Source organism: Lepidochelys olivacea (genome assembly GCF_965140295.1).
Source record: "Lepidochelys olivacea isolate rLepOli2 genome assembly, chromosome: 1".
NCBI classification, from domain to species: domain Eukaryota; kingdom Metazoa; phylum Chordata; order Testudines; family Cheloniidae; genus Lepidochelys; species Lepidochelys olivacea.
This window is the reverse complement of record NC_140411.1, coordinates 271,768,181-271,785,677: the sequence shown is the minus strand read 5'-3', so window position 1 is coordinate 271,785,677 and position 17,497 is coordinate 271,768,181. Positions and strand designations below refer to the sequence as shown.

At 42.0% G+C, this 17,497-nt stretch overlaps 1 protein-coding gene across 4 annotated transcripts in view; it reads left to right on the top strand.

Annotated features, from left to right (window-relative positions):
- The window catches only part of NUDT4 (nudix hydrolase 4), a 53,489-nt gene that overhangs the window by 23,791 nt on the left and 12,201 nt on the right, over positions 1 to 17,497 (top strand). For 2 of the 4 annotated variants that reach the window (XM_084617565.1, XM_084617564.1), the window contains exon 3: positions 16,075 to 16,119. The exons of the other annotated variants lie outside the window; for them this stretch is intronic. In XM_084617565.1, the coding sequence (XP_084473691.1) occupies positions 16,075 to 16,119 (45 nt within the window). The remainder of the gene's footprint in view (positions 1 to 16,074; positions 16,120 to 17,497) is intronic. 4 annotated transcript variants of the gene reach the window in all.

The following is a 17,497-nucleotide window of genomic DNA, read 5'->3' as shown; positions in this document are numbered from 1 at the left end:
AAAGTAGTGAAGGATTGGCCAGCTGAAAGGACCAGGCCCTGTCTCTCAGCAAACTTAAATAAGAGTACCTGAAACAAAGTGAGTCTTGGCATTGTAGAAGATTGAATATAAGGATAGAGATCTATAATTATATTAACCTCTATTAGCTGTAAGCACCTGACTCCTCCCCATCGTCTCCTTCCCCCCCACCCCCCCACACATGACCTTCTGCAGAAATTTAACATATTGGTAGTCCCATGTCTGAGAGAACTTTCATAGGGGGATTAATTTAGACTAGGAAACTCACTCCAGCAATTCTTAAATACATGGAAAATAATGAAACACAAGTGGTGGAGGGATACATAAGTGCCTACAAAAACTTTTCCTAAAAAGTGTTCTGCAGTATGTATGATATTTACTGACTGCAATTCTTCATTATTTGCAGCAATTGTGTTCCCTGCAGGAGAAACTCATTGGATTTTACTTTATATGAGCATGCAAAAAAATGCAAGAATAGTGTCATGTCAGAAAGTAATTTACTGCTTGGTTATTCAGTGTCTTTGGAATATAAATCTGGCAAAGCTTGGATGTCATCTTAATTTCAGCTCACAAAATCAAACTTTTGTAACTGTGTTATAAAATATACAGGAGTTTGCTTCACTAAACTAGATAACTACAGCATGTGTTTTGCTCCACCTAGAGGAAGCAGGAGGTAAGACGGTTAGCATTGTTGCCTGACACTGCAATATATGTATAAATCAGCTGATGGCTTATGACTCCTAGGCCTGAAAGATTACAGGCTAAAACTGAATTTATCTTCCAATTTAGATGCATGTTAAAAGCTACCAATATTTGGGAATGCATAAAATCTGATAAAGCAATGTCTTTCCTGCATCAGGTATTTCAAAGCCATGACTTGACAGTCCTATCCTGCATAGGAGTAACAAGCTAACACTATTTGACTCCCAAAACCTGAATAAAGGCTCTAACTTGCTATTGCAACTGTGAAACAAAATTCTTTTCACATGCAGGAATAACTATTTTTTAAATAGTTTACAGCACAGCTGTTTTTTTACAACCAAGACTTTGCCACCAATATGCATATGGTGGCAAAAAGAAAACTATATATTGGGCAGCAGTAAAGTGGCTGAAGGGTTGTGATTCAACTGATGGATTAGAGTAGGAGTTCACACTCCAAAAGTGTAGTTCTTACCTTGCCTCCTAGGACAAAGCATAAACTACTTTGAGCCTCCCTAACATTTAAATCTTACCTTCATATGCTTAAAACAAAGTGTGGGGGTGGCAATTTAAGGCAAAGGTCATGTAAACAAAATCAAGTTCTCATATTCCAGGGCATGAAAATGTGTTTATTTTCATACTTCAAGCAATGCTGTGACTTGGACAAGCAAAGAACTATTTATTCTACAAGGAAAACCTCAAACAATTCATCTTAATTCTCACCTTTTCTGTTGTAACTAGTAGACAGCTTCCAACAAAAACTACACTTCTCTTTAGGCAAACTAGAAGAGCCCTGGAGATGGACTATAACAAAAAAAAAAAAAATCAGGTGGTTTGACTGCTTATCCTACTTAATCCAGTCCTGGTTAGTTGCTCAAATAGAAGCTCTCTTAAGAGTGGGTTTTACTAGAACCTTCTAGTGTATATTCCTGGCCTTTCCTCAAAATTAGAACGAGGAAATGCTCTTTAATTCAGTTCTTCAAAGAAGCTACCTATAGCTACTTAACACAACCTATTAAACCACTATTTGCATAGTAGCTTGACACTTGTTGTTCAGTGGAAATCAAGAAATCAAATAGAGTGCCACCTAATGTTTATCTTGAGAGAAACCTGTTCACTTATCTTCAGGAGCATATTGTCCATTTAGGATTTAATAGAAGCTTACCCAATAAGCATAAAGGTATTCAATATTGATCATTCCAACTTGTAGTATTGCTTATGCAGAACATCCTTAACTGAAGCCTGGTGCTGGATGCCAGTGATATACTACAAAGTATCACTGACTGAGCCCTTTAGATGAATCATTTCCCCTTTCTCTTAATGTTGAAGAGTTGCCATAAAATTGTCCTAAGTAACATGTCAACAGCTTTTGTGCTGACATGCTTGTTCCCAGCTCTGATTTATCTTGGTTGATCCAGAAAAGAAAGCCAAAATGAATTAATGAGTTTGAGTTGGGTATCAGTCTGTTGGCTCACTAACTAGTTGACTGGTCTCAGTTTCTTCAGCAGTTGATGCATATAGATCAGGTAACCTTGTCAGGAGGGAATTTATGATCTTTCATAGCAGAGATGCTCAAGCCTTCTCTACTCAAGGTTTGCTGGCATAGTTATGTCTGGGGGGAGAGGGAGGGGGTGTATCAAACCCCTAATGAAAGTCCTAGTATAAAAGCAGCATATCAGCAAAAAGGTCATTTGGCTGAGTCTATTTTGTTTAGGGGAAGGTGAACTGGTGTAAGTGACACCAGCAAAACCCTTCCTACTGTAGACAAGGCTTTAAGCTTATTTGAAAATCCCAGCCTGAAGTCTCCTCTTCTGAAGCATCTTATAATTTAGTAAGTGTCTGAGTATTTGGAAAGAGCCTTTTGAATAAGGTTTTGTAACCTATATTGGACTCCTTTCGGTTTTACATGAAATCCTGAAATTCATACTAAAATATACTTCTAAGCTGTTTTTCATTAAATAGTTCTCTAGGATTCTTGTATAGCTTGGATTTGGGAATAACTGAATGAACAAACCATGATCTTGCAAGTAAAATTATAGATTTGAACAGCTCACGTATTAGCTAAAGGAACACTTAAATACTTGGTGTTGCTCACCGTTCATACTGAAATATCAAGGAGATCATGACAAACACTGCTTTTAGTCATGAAATATTTGATATGAACTAAAATTTAAAAAAAGTAGAGGCACAAATTAATGACTAAATATTTATGCATGAAAAAGTTCAAGTGATTGTCCACACAGACTACACTGTGGTTGTGCATGCACCCTCATACGTGCAAAATCAGATTTTGAATAGTGTCCATTGGGACCATGCAGGAGCTTTTGCAGCCACCGTAGCTGACAGTATAGTTAGACCTTTTTGTTATCTATGAACTGTTGATTATTAGAATAAGTTAGTTTAGACCCATTTGTAAAGTTTTTATTGTAGTTAGTGAGGTTCAAGGTATGGAGGTGGTAAGAAAACCCATCTATCTTCTGTGCAAGGGCTCGACTCCCTGCACATAGGTATAAATGGGCAAAAGCAAGTCTACAGGATTTAAAATAGGCACTGCTGTATTGCGAGGTGCATAACAATGACACACTTGAGGTGCCTCATGCTTGAGAGGGGGACATGTGCTGAGCACTGTTCAGTGTGCAGAACTTCAGAGCACACCCTGAGGGCAAGAAAAGTCAGATGGAAACTTAAACGTTCACGCAAGCATCTGATTCCAGTAAGCAACTGAAGAGGCCACCTTCCTATCTCTCTCATTTGTCCAGTGAGTCATGTCACCCCAAATTTGAGGCACATTCAGAAACCTTGCTCCTATGCTCTGATTTTCCCCAGGAGACGGGAGGTAAAGAGCACCCCTCCAAGGATCAGGGAAGGGACCTAGTTTTCGCTTCTCAGCCAGAAGACGCAGCCCCTCCTAAAGCTCCCATGTGTCAGGGCTTCAAGGCTGAGTCTTGCCTAAGCTCCAAGGCAAAATTTGTACAAAAGATGGTAGCTTTCCACAACAAGCACCACACTGCTACTGGTACCATTCAGGTGGCTGACCCTACACTAGCTCTGGGTGGTGCTGTGCTGATGAATGCAGTGCTGTGGAAAACTTTGGCATTGACCACTCAAGAGCTGGCAGTGTGTTTGGTACCAACAGTCTTATCTGCACTGACAGTTCTACACACCAGCAGACTTAGCTGTAGGAACAGTACCAGAGTCTCCAATCCTGGACAGACTTAGAGGCAATCAGTAGATAGACAGGTCCCTCATGACTGATCAGAACCAGCCATAGATCTGCCTGAGAACAAGACACCTGAATGGGATGCCCCGCTTATGGAGGAGGATTTTGCTGCCTTTGCCTCCCAGGGAGCACAGCAGACAATCCTCATTGAAATATGACCCATCTCCACTGAGGATAGCACAGTGGGACATGGCTACACAATGGAGGAAGGAATCCTATCATTTTTCAGAGTGCAGAAGAGCACCATCAAGCTGGTCTACACGTCCCCACTCCCACAGTGCTCCTATCAACATTGGCTCTATTGGGGCCCCTTGAAATGTCAAACCATATGTCATAAAGTAGGCTTCCAAAATAAACAGATAAGTACTCTGATATTTGGGTATCTTTTATGAATACCCTTAAGTACACTCACCTGCAAGAAAAGTATACCTATCTAATTTCTTCAAATATTAATATTTCGTAGACCTGCCTGGTCTATTAAGTGAAATCTCTACCTATACACATTTGTGATTTTATTAAATTGACATGTTATGCTTGAGAGGTCATCTAGTCCAGTCCCCTGCACTCAAGGCAGGACTAGGTATTATCTAGACCATCCCTGACAGGTATTTGTCCAACCTGCTCTTAAAAATTCCCGATGGAGATTCCACAGCCTCCCTAGGCAATTTATTCCAGTGTTTAACCACTCTGACAGTTAAGTTTTTCCTAATGTCCAACCTAAACTGCCCTTGCTCCAATTTAAGCCCATTGCTTCCTGTCCTATCCTCAGAGGTTAAGAAGAACAATTTTTCTCCCTCCTCCTTGTAACAACCTTTTATGTACTTGAAAACTTATCCTGTCCCCTCTGTCTTCTCTGCTCTAGACTAAACAAACCCAATTTTTTTCAATCTTCCTTCATAAGTCATGTTTTCTAGACCTTTAATCATTTTTGTTGCTCTTCTCTGGACTTTCTCCAACTTGTCCACATCTTTCCTAAAATGTGGCGCCCAGAACTGCACACAATACTCCAGTTGAGGCCTAATCAGAGTAGAGGGGAAGAATTACTTCCCATGTCTTGCTTGCAATACTCCTGCTAATACATCCCAGAATGTTTGCTTTTTTTGCAAAAGTATTACACTCGTAACTCCTATTTAGCTTGTGATCCACTGTGACCCCCAGATCCCTTTCCACAGCACTCCTTCCTAGGCAGTCATTTCCCATATGGTAACACCTTGTCAAATAGAAGGATCTGATGATTATTCTGTATAATGTTTCTTTAAAACAAAAGCTATAATGAGGTTTCTTAAAGGACTGACCCATGTCTTTCAACCAGTTGATTCCCCTGTTCGGTAGGATCTCTGTCACACTAGCTGGCTTAATGGGTCCTCCCTTTGAGCCCATGGCTACCTCTCCATGAAGACTACCTTCCTAATGCGCCGTTGGCCAGAAGAATAGGAAATCCGGGCTCTTATGTGGAAGGCTCCTTCTTAAACAAGTAAAGGTTGCGGTGAGGTAGTATCTGAAATTCCTGCCTATGAATGTATCAGACTTTCATATTCATCCTGTTCTTCTGCCAGTTTCTCTTCCCAAACAGTGTTCTTCACTGAAAGCTGCTTGTGCTGATGTAGTTAGAGCATTGTCCTTTTGCCAACCTAGGATCTTGCCAAAGCTATTTGTCACATTCGCAGAAGATGAGGACAAACTCCTAGCCGTGCAGATGCTGTCGAAATGGGTTTTGGACTGCACAAGTGCCTGCTGTCTAAGAAATTCCCTTGGACACATTAAGTCTGATTCGACTCAAGCCCAGGTGACGACTGCTGCCACCTTGAACAATGTCCCCTTGACTGAAATTTATAGGGCATCAACTTGGAGTTCACTCCACTCCAAGCTTCTACCACCCTACGTCCATACCTTGGTGCAGGCCTCTGGATCAGATGCAAGCTTCAGAAGGGTGGTCCTCCAATCTATAGGTAGGACTCTTACCCACCTCCAGGAACAGGATACTGTGAGGACAATCACTCAAAAGAACAAGTTATTTACCTTACAGTAACTCTTATTCTTTAAGATGTGTTGACCATACAAATTCCATGACCCATCCTCTTTCCCTGCTAACTTGGGATTCTTCATTGGCAAAAGAACTGGGGTGTTGAGGCTTCCCCACCCCTTATACCCTCAGCACTGGGGGTCATGAGGGTATCCAGGGCCCAAGCACTGCTCCAAGACATTGCTATTCAAAAGAATCCAATCTTGTGTGCACATGGTGCATGAGTCTGTGTGGACAACTCAGAACCATGGTAACTGTAAGGTAAACAACCATTCTTTTCTAACCTTTGGGTAAGTGAGTTTTGTAAATACCCTTAAACTTCAAATCTAGGCACATTCTCCCAAAGACTTCCTTTGTTTACTAAACATTCCAGGAGTAAACACTAAACTATTCTAAAACTATTAAGATTGTCTTGAGTAAGAACTTTTAATGAGTTTAAAATCTCTCTCCTTGTTAAGAGATGGGGAGGAGGGGAAAACTTCTATTTCTACCACAGAATAGTGTCGGATATAAAATTGAATCATTTCACTCCTGTCTTTAAACTGGCATTTTGATCAAAACAAGCTCTTTAAGAAACATAAGTGACTTATTTTTGTGAGAACTTGACTGTCATGGGTGCCACAATAGTTTTAAGGGACAGGGTTCTGATATTAAAAAAAAAGTCAGTGGCATTGGGACAAACAATATAACTTGCGGAACACATTTACAAGGCTTTATGCTAGCTAATGGATAAGCATTCCATAATGAGCAAATCTGGTGACACAGCTGACCCTTTTAAGATCAGCATAGGGCTTCCTTCACCCTAAAAGTGCTGCCCAGCCACCTTGATCTTCTGCTAGTGGTTGGATATTCTAGTCCCCACTACTATGTTTGCAGCAGCATCTGCAGAGGGAACTTTTTTTAACAATTTTAACAGGGCTCCAGGTACTTCTTTGTAAAGTTCTGGCCACTTATAAAAGCAGCTGGAAACATCTGCTCCTTTGAAACTAGCAATCTCTGAAGACAACCACTTGGGAATCACTAAACTAAGATAAACTTCAAATTCCTGATATCAACTCAGTTCAAAAGTTTGAAATTTATGTCTACAATATATTTAATTCTTGGACATAATTTCAAATTAAGATTTTTATAATGCCGCCTCTAATTGAAACTGAATCACTTTTTGAAGGGATTTTCTTTCATAAGGGCCATTTTGTAGAAAATCTCTAGTAAAAGAAGCCAGACAAACCAGAATGCTGACTGCCTGGGTGTTGGGAGACTTTCTTGTTCACAACTTAAATCTAAAAGCAAACTAAGTTCTTAAATGTGATTCAGTAATTGAGATTTTGAAATATGAAAACAGGACAAGTAATTTATGTAGATGTTGCAACAATACAGCCTGTGTACACAGTATTCAGGCAACAGCTCTTAGTCCCTGAAACCCAATGTCACGACAAGTAAGATGAAAGCTAGCCTGCTTGACAGCATGTCAGGGGCGTCTTACCTAATGGTATCTCAAAACTGAAAGCATGTGGATTGCCTTTCTGTATAATTTAATCTAATTCTTTGTAAAGAATTCAAATTTTCACAAATAGAAGTGGCTTAAATGGGCAAAAAGCAGGAAACTCTAAACTGCCAACTCTAAACTGCCCTGTGTTTAGTAATATGTTTCCATTTTAGGAGACTTTTATATACTTACACACTACAATATTTAAGCAGAAAATCTTAGACTAGGACAACTGTCAATTTAAGAAATCGGGTATACTGAATAACATAGGGAGTAAAACTTAGGAAACATTAAGTTGCTATTGTGTAGTAGCAGTTTTCAAAACAGCGGCACCACCTGTCAGAGGCAAAAGCACAGACCATACTGTCCCTACGAAGATTGCCATCAGCACGGAAATCTTCTGTACAAAAACTTCTAAACAACCCTTGTCAGACTGTCCATGTTGAGTAAGGTTGCCAGTTGCCTCAGTACAGACAAATCAACCCTGACAAACTGATCACCACGGCACTGCAGGAGTTTCATTTTTCCAGGGACCTGGTGGTATGAGATCCCAGTAGTCCCCTCTACTTGGTACCAGTACCAAGTGCATCTCAAATCCCAGAATCAACAGCAGCACCAAGGCATTCACTTCCACTCTCCTGATCAGCTCCATGAATATCCAGCAGATCCTCAGATAGGATGTCCTCCTGGTTACTTTCTCTGTATTCTCACCATGGTTCCGCTGTCTACCAGTTGGGGACTTCCCAGATATACCCTCGCTCTGAGCCTCCACTCCTGTGGTATAACCAGCCAAAGGTTCCACCACCCCAGGGGCCATATTGGGATCCGTGGGCAGTCTACAGGCACCATACTTCCTATGTATCTATTGTCAACAACTCTGAGTCTGAGACACTGTCTTTTCTGAGGCTCTAAATACAGAGCCTCAGAACCTTGATGAAACTTTTGAGAACAGGAGACCAGACTAGCAGAGGAGGCCACACCGCAAACAAATCTCATCCTAATCCCCAGACGTGGTGATGCCCCCTCAACTGTCCATAGCAAACTATTTCAGACTCTTTCAGGATTTCACAAAGAGGGTGACAGACACTGCAGATCCCTCTCCCGGAGGTGAAGGACACCTGCCATAAGTTGTTGGACATACTGCACCATCCTCGAGGATTACCCTCCCAGTTAACTTGGTACTTTTGGGTCCAGCTGAGGTAAGATGGCAAACACCAGCCTCAGTCACACCAACGTGAAAATGGGCCGACTAAAAACTACATACATGCCCATGGATACAGAATTATTTTTTTCACACGCTTCATGTAATTTCATCATTGTGCATGCAGTGAATTCCCATGGCCACCAACATCACACAAAATACCCCCCATAATATAGGGACTGGAAAAGACTTTACTACTTTGAAAGGCAGGCATACTTCTCAATAACCTTGTGCTTCAGAATCACAAATTACCAGGCCTTGGTGGCAAAATGTGACCACATGAATTATGCCAAACTTAATGCTTTTATTGACCACCTGCCAGGAGCACAATGAGAACAGTTTTAGGCCATCATTCATAAAGGGCAGTTAGTGGAGAGAACAGCACTCCAGACTGCACTAGATGCTGCAGATACAGCGGCCTGCTATGCATCACACCTTTCAGAGCTGCCAAAGAAGGTATAGACAACATTTGAGGGCTCCAAATTGTTTGCAGATAAGAGTGACGCATCACTCCATCCTCTCAAAGACTCCAGGGCCACACTGAAATACTTGAGGGTCTACACACTGGGACAGAAAAGAAAATTTAGTCCTCAGTCTTCTGACAAATTATGGCTGCCCCAGTACCTGCTGCAGCACTACTGTGAGCCACAACAAAAGAAGTCTACAGTGAGAGGTGAAAACAGTCAGCCTCTCAATCCTCTATCTCAGCCTTTCACCTCAAAATACCAATTTTGGTGCTCTGATCAAGGCCCTGAGAGACCACTCCCTAAAACAGCTGCAGCTCTCAAACTATTTGCATCCCTTTGAATGCTGCCTTGCTCTGTTCCTCCACACTGGGAAAACTACTGACTGATGGGTCTTGGAGACTATCTCCAATGGATTCTCTGTCCATTTCACCTCCTCCCCATCCCTCTTCAGGGACCCCTCTCCAGAGTGACTGTTAAGATGAGAAATAGGTTACTTGCTATGCCTGGGAGCCATAGAACCCATTCCGGTACACCTCCGAGGCAACTGCTTTTATTCCCAATGTATCCTAATTTCCCAAGAAAAGAGATTGAAGACCAATACTAGACCTCATAGCACTGAACAAATATGTGAAGGCACAAAAATTCATGATGGTCACGCTAGCCGCAAGAGATTTTTTTTTTTTTTAATTTCTAAAACAAGGAGATTTTGGTTCTTGCTGTCTACCTCCCAGGATTCCTATTTCCACATACCCATTTAACCATTCAAAAGACTATTCCTGAGGTTTACCCTAGGTCAGGACCATTACCAGTACAGAGTACTTTCTTTTGGCCTTTCATCAGCTTCCAGAGTATCTTCGAAGGTCCTCTCCATAGTAGCAGCTCATCTACACACCTGGGAATGGTGATTTACCCATACTTAGGCAGCTGTCTCCTCAGAACCCTCTCCTTTGAAGATGCCCTACAGGGAACTAAGGATGTATTCACAAAGTTGGGTCTACAAATCAGTGACCAAAAATCAACCTTAACTTCAGTACAATGCTTGGAGTTTATAGAGGCCAGTCTCTCCCCAACACAGATTTCACAGCCTGGCCACTCAGTTCAGGCCAGCCCACAAATGTCAGACATTGCCTTCAGCTTCTTGGGCATGTGGTGGCAGGCATGTTTGTAATATCTCATGCCAGACTACACATGAGGTGCCTACAGACATGACTCAATCTGTCCTACAGACCAGACACACCTCTGTCGACGCCCTCCAGGGTCACGCTCCCTGGAGTGGTGGAAAGACCCAACAAATGTCTGTACAGGAGTCTTATTCACGCACTCCCCCCCCCCCCCCAACACACACACACACACACACACACACACACTCTGCTTCTGACTAAGGACACATTCCTAAGAGGCTGGGGAGCACATCTGAACAATCTCAAGACTCAGGGCAAGTGGTCTCCCGTGGAGGCGACTCTCCATATTATCCTACTTGAATTCAGTGGTCAAATGTGTGCTCACTTTCTCCCACTGATCAGGGACACGCACACAAAAAACCATGACAGACAACAGCGTGCATGTACTCAAACCACCAAGGGGATGCCAAGTCATCCCCATTGTGCACAGAAATGCTAAAGCTATGGAATTGGTGCATTTGCCACAATGTTTTGATGTCGGTGGCTTACCTACTGGGAGTACAGAATACAACAGCAGACAGTCTGTTGCAAGTTCTCACATGACCACAAGTGGGAAATAAACACAACAGTACTCCACAGCATATTCTATCAATGGAGGACCCCAACGATGCTTATTCACTCATTATCTGAACAGGAAATGCCCACTCTATTGCTCCATAGCTGGACTGCGAAAACATTTTGTTAGGAGACTGTCTCCCATGGGACAAGGGCCTCCTATACTCCTTTCCCCATTCCCTCTGCTGCAGAAGGTCCTGATAAAAATAAAAAGAGAAAAAGCAAACATTATACTAATTGCTTCTACCTGGTTGAGACCGATATGGTACCTGTACCTGTCACAGCTTGTGATGTGTCCATCAATCCTTCAACCCACTCCTTAACTCCTCTCACAGGACAAACTCTCCATCCAACCTGCAGATACTCTGGCTCAAGTCTTGACTCCTTCATGATTTCAACACAGAGCTACTGCTCTGAGGAGGTACAGGAAATGCTACTAAACAGTAGAAAATTAGCTACCCACCTCACTTATCTGCAAAAGTGGGCAAGGTTTCAGGTTGGTGTGATTCCGAACAAATCACTGACATCTTCCGTCCTCCCCGTGATGTTGGACTGCATACTAGATCTCAAGAGGACAGAGCTATCTCTGTTTGCTCAAAGTAAACCTTGCGGTCATAATGGCTTTCCATCAACAGATAGGGGGAGACTCTGTTTTCACTCACCCAGCTACAAATAGATTCCTCAAGATTTTTCCAAACCAGACACCCCGTTCCAACATGGGATCTAAATCTAGTTTTAAAAAGCCTAACTAGACTGCCCTTTGAACCTGTGGCCACCTGCTTGATTACCTACCTGTCCATGGAGATGGCATTCCTAAGGGCTATCACCTCAGCAAGGAGAATAGGGGAGATTGCAGCACTAATGGCACACCCCACCCATCCTTCATGGTATTCTTTAAAGACTAGGTCACTCTTTGGCCATATTCAAAGTTCATCCCCAAGATGTCCTCATCTTTTCACATAAACCAACTCATTCACCTCCCCACCTTTTACCCAAAGCCTCACCATGACAACAGGGAGGCTATACTAGATACACTCAACATTAGGAGGACCGTGGCCTTTTATTTTGACAGGGCGAGGGCCTTTAGGAAATCACCAAAGCTCTTCCTCTTCATTGCAGAAAGGTCAAAAGGCTCTGCAATGTCAGCTCAGAAATTCTCCAAATCAGTCTTGAACTGTATTAACCATTGCTGTCATGCTTGCGATAGGTTATCTCCATCTGGAATCCAGACACATTCCATGAGATCAGTTTCCACATACATCCCTTCCTCAGGAATATTCCTATCATAAATTTGCAAGGCAGCAACTTGGGCATCTGCTCATATATCTGCAGAACACTATGCGATTGCTGGAGACTCTGCTTCCAATGCTATCTTCGACTCCACAGTGGTGTCATCCATAAAAGACTTGACTCTGAAGCTGCAACCTCCCATCAGAGATACTGCTTGGGAGTCACCTACAGTGGAGCACCCATAGGGACTCTACTCCAAGAAGAGGAAGTTATTCATCTTGTACAGCAACAAAGGCTCTTTGACATTTGTCCCTATGGGTGCTCCAAAACCTACCCTCCTCCCCTCTACTTCAGATTTCTCAATGGAGACTTTGCAGCAGAGAGGGAACTAAGGGTGGTTTACCCATGCAGCGCTACTTAGCCTCAACACAAGGGAGGGAGAGCATATGTGTGGGCCAAACAGACACTGCTACCAAAGATCTCCAATCAGAAGTGCAGGGATTCAGACACACCTAAAGTGGAGCAACCATAGGGACACAATCTCAAAGAACCATCATTATTATGCAAGGTGAGTAACTTTCTTCTTCTCAGGCTCAAAAACTGAGTACTAAGTCTCCTTTCCTGTCTTATGGTGGAGCCAAAACCTTTTATCTTCAAGTCCTGGTAGTCTGACACACTGTGTGTCTCTGTTCTCTTCTTCTCTCTCCTCCACCCACCACCCCACTCCTGGGAAAGAATATTCTAGATTGCTGCTTAGTGTCAGTCCTCAGTTAGGACCTGCTGGCCTTAGAGCTTTAAATAGACTTGCTCCAAGAAGCAGACGCCAAAGATGGCATTGGAGTCAGGAAGGGATGACCTGCCAGCTGATGTTGCTCCAGTTTGAGACAGGAAAAACAGAAGCTATCTACTTTCTCTGAATAATTTGTTTTATATACTTTTGTCACATCCCTTCTTTCTCGTTTCCTAAGGTAAATAATCCTATTTTTTCCCCCTTCACTTCATACTGCTTCTTGGAATCCCTCTATTTCTGCAATATTTTTGAGATGAGGTGACCAATACTGCAGGAGTTGCACCATGTGTGTATATATAAGGCATTATAAATTTACACTCAATCCTATTCCTTATGAATCCTAACACCACCTTTTTTTTTTTACACTGCACCTAGAACTGAAGTCTTCATTGAGCTGTCTACAGTGACACTTTAGGTTCCTTTCCTGTGTTTAATTTAGAACCTTCTAAAGAGTATGAGCACTTCAGTTTTTCCCCCTCCAGCGTGCATTATCTTGCATTTATCAACAGTGAATTTAAATGGTCATCCTGTTGCCCATTTGCCCAGTTTGCTTAGATCTCTCTGAAGTTCCTCTATCCTTCCTGGTCCTGACTAATCTAAACTGAGTCATCTGCAAACTTTGCTACCACACAACTTGCTTGAATTTCCAGTTGATATAAATATATTGAACACTGGACCTAGTATGGAACCTGGAGGCACCCTGCTTGTTGTTAACCCTTTATTGGTGAAAACTGATCATTTAATTCTACTGTCTTGTTTTCTAGCGAAATCTTTTACCAATGCCTCAGGACTTGCACAAAAGGCTACTAAAAATCAGAACCTTTTTGGAAGTCTACATTTGTTAACCAGTTCCCCCATATCCATTACTTTACTGACATGATCAAAATTCTAAGATTGGTGAGACATGATTTTCCTTTGTAGAAACCATACTGATTAGATCGGGTGCATCATGATCTCCTAGGTGTTGGACTAATTAAAAATAGGAAAAATCCTATTTGCCAGGAACAGGTATAAGACTTACTGATCTGTAATTCCCTGGATCACCTCTAAAGCCTTTTTCCAGACTTTCCAATATAAAATGCAGCTCTCCTATAATATAGACTAAGTCATTTGCAGACTCAACCCTGAGTTGCTGGAAGATTTGACTAATACTGCTAAATGATTAAACTAATATGTTATTTTAAAACTTACTACTCTAAGCCAGCAGTTCTCAACCTGCAGCTTAATTAGCACACAGCTGCAGCCCACTTGTTTGCTAAAGGCCGTGGCCGCGCAGGTCCAGGTTACCAGCTGTCCAGTGCCGCAGGGTCCAGGCTGCCCAGCCAGGCAGGGCGGGTCAGGGTCACTGGCCAGCCCCTCATAGTGGGGCTACCACTGAGCCCCACATAATCTGGTTCAGTGTTGGGGCTGCCGTTGGGCCCCCTGCCCAGTGTTTCCCTCCTGGCCCTGCTTTGTGGAGGGATCTCTGGGTGGGAGGTGCATGGGGGGGGTAGAGGGGAGGAGTCTGTGGTTTTCAACCTGTGGCCCAGGTAACATGCACCCCACAATCATAAATAGGTTGAGAACCACTGCTCTAAGCAATTGAATACTTCCTACCGATTTTAACTGGTTTTGTAGAAAAGTCCCTGTGGCTTTTGAGGTAGGGAGGAGCCATACTGATGTATTTGTAGTGAAGTGCGCTAAGCAACTCTGCCAGACTTCTGGAACCCAATTTAACATGGTCTGTCAGACTAGGGTGCTTTAGAATCGGGACAAAGTTGAAAAACAAGCAAGCAGAACAAATCAATTTACTTAGAGCTTTTCTGGGTCAGATGAAACATAACCTAACTATATACTAAAAAAGTTGTCAGTAGGGTAGCTTCTGGAATGACACAATTTTCTCAGTTCACTGAACCATTCTTGTTTTCTTTTTTCTGACTTTCTCAAATGACACCCACTGCCTATCATTTTTGTCTTGGTACAGTTAAAGAGAATCAACAGGTTTCCTTTATTTGCCTTAACTCTAGCCACACTCTCCATTAACTTTACTTCCAGTAAGCTGTCATTTTTACTACAGAATAGCTGGTTCTTTCAGGCTTTGGATTCTAGGAGCAGCAAGACAAGAACTTCTGGAGAGAATAAAAAATGAATACTTCTGATCTTGTACAATAAAGTTTAGAATTGACACATGCTAAAAAGGGTATGGTTAAAAATACAAGTGTGTTTCAGGCAATTTACTAAATTGCCAAGTTTTACTTATACACTAGGAGAGTAGACTGGTCAAATAAGAATGTCTGGGCCGCTGCACCTCAGCAGAACAACCAGAGAAATTCCATCTGAAGTTACAATAGACACAGGGACCTCCAATGAATTACATAAGGTGGTAAATATTCTGAATCTCTGCTGTATTGTTCAGTGGTATACAAAGAATTATTTAGTAAGTATGCTCAACAGATGGCTCACTGCTGTTTTCGTTGAGGGTATGACTACACGACAAGCCGCTACAGCAGGACAGATGTGGCGCTGCAGCTGCGCTGCTGTAGCGTAGACACTCACTACAATGACAGGGTTTTTCTATCACTAGTAAATCCAACCCCTCACGAGGTGGTAGCTAGGTCAGTGTTCTCAGACATCACTGGCTGGACTTCTACTTATGGAATGACGAATGACCCGTTAAAGGGGTTTCTGTTAGTTCTTTAGTTTTAATTTATTACTCAACCTCAGTAAATTATGCTTCTAATACTTTCATTTATTTCATTCTACTCACCTTAGCTTGCTGTGTCCATTTGGTTTCTTATTAATGTGTAAGCTTACAAGGAACATGGCAAATAAAATAACATTTAGGTCCAGATGCATATGTGAGTTAAGCTATTCTTTGTTCTCTGCACTTTGGTGCTAATATACTCTTGCACACCACCTTACGTCAGTAAAATCAGATCTGTACCTTCCTATTCCTATTAGGCCCACAAATTATTGAATACGCAAATTTGTTGCACCACAAGCATATTCAGATGCCAGAAAGTTTGGGGTCATTTTGAAGTAATATAATGGTGTCTAGGTAAAATTTCTCTGTGAACTAATATTCTACAGTATCTTCTAATAAAACTCTGTAATCCACTTCTATATGGCTTGTAACAACTCCATTACAAAAGCACAAGTCAGACTTCAGCTTTGAACTAAAAAAATTGATATGGTAACAGTCTTTTTTTTTTTTTTTCTTCGTAGGCTGGAGTAAAGGGAAAACTAGGCAGACTGCTGGGGATATTTGAGGTGAGCTATTTAAAAACAAAACAAAAAACCCCCACATACCTAACTACAGATGTGTTGACTGTGCAAGTAGATAGGCTGGTGAAACTGACATCTATGCAGTAGTACCAGATTAGAAGTTCTCTAAGAAAAGTTACTTGTTTTAATCTTCCAAAGTAGATTTAAACATGGTTGGAAAAGGAGGAGGGGAAATGGGCTTGTGCTGTTTTGCTTCTCTAATGTGTAGGGCCTGGAAAGCAGAATTTCCAACATCTTGAAGACTTTCTAGTGTTCTTTTCCCTATTTTCTGGGAAGAAATGTATGGATATCTGAAGAACTAATAAGTTTGACACTTGGAAACCAAAAAAGTGAAACCAGACTGAGCAGGGAGAGGCTTTTTAATTCAGACTAAACATTTTGTTCAACACCCAACTTTCTAAAATAGCCAAAGATCTTAAGCCCAGAAAAGACCACCAGATTATCTGGTCTGACCACCAGTATATCACGGGTCACTGAACACTACCCAAGCACCTGCACACTAAAGCCCACTGGAACTAAACCAAAGTATTACTGCCGTTGTAAGACTTCTCTGTTGTATGCCACATAGAACAGGAGAGACTGAGGTGAACCAGTGCCTGAAGCCTCTGAAATCGGAGAATGAGACATCCAGGTGATTCTAGCAAGTGACTAGTCCCATGCTGCAGGGAAGGTGGTTGTGGGTTGGTTTGTTTGGGGGGGGGTGTAAACCAGAAAAACTAGTCACTGCTGGGTGGGGGGGCATTCCTTCCTAATACGAATATGGGCATCAGTTAGTTGTTGAGCAAGACCTGAGAGAATGGCTGATACCACCTTAGACCACTGGTCAGTACCATCCAGTGTCCCTTCTCCAGCTGTGGCCATCTCTGGTGCTTCATATGAAAGACCCCCCAAAAAAAAAAGTGGGGAAAACTCAGATTCAATACCTAGGCCTTTTAAGGTCTCTGAGAGCTTTCAGTCCATTTCCTTGGTTTTACTTTTGGCTTCAGGCAAGATAAGATTTAAACATTCTTAGTATCTTGGAGATTTCATAAATCAATTCTAAAAATCAGGCAAAAAGAGAACAAATTCCTTTTCCCTTCAAGTGTGGGTGACAGAGACCCAATCTAGTCCACTTGAGTTACTTTTTAGCTTCTGGTGGTACAACTGCATCTTCCAGTTTCTGTGGTTTGACAATCACTATATATTTTTTTTTAAATGTTTCCCCTGATGCTTTGTGACAGACCCACACAAATGGGGGAACTGATACAAAGTAATGTCAAATGCTCACAAAGAATTGGGGAATAAAACCTCTAATTTTTTCTATAGTTATTTTAAACGTTGATTGCAACAGTAGCAGGCCAGACATTATGTTCTTTATTCCTTG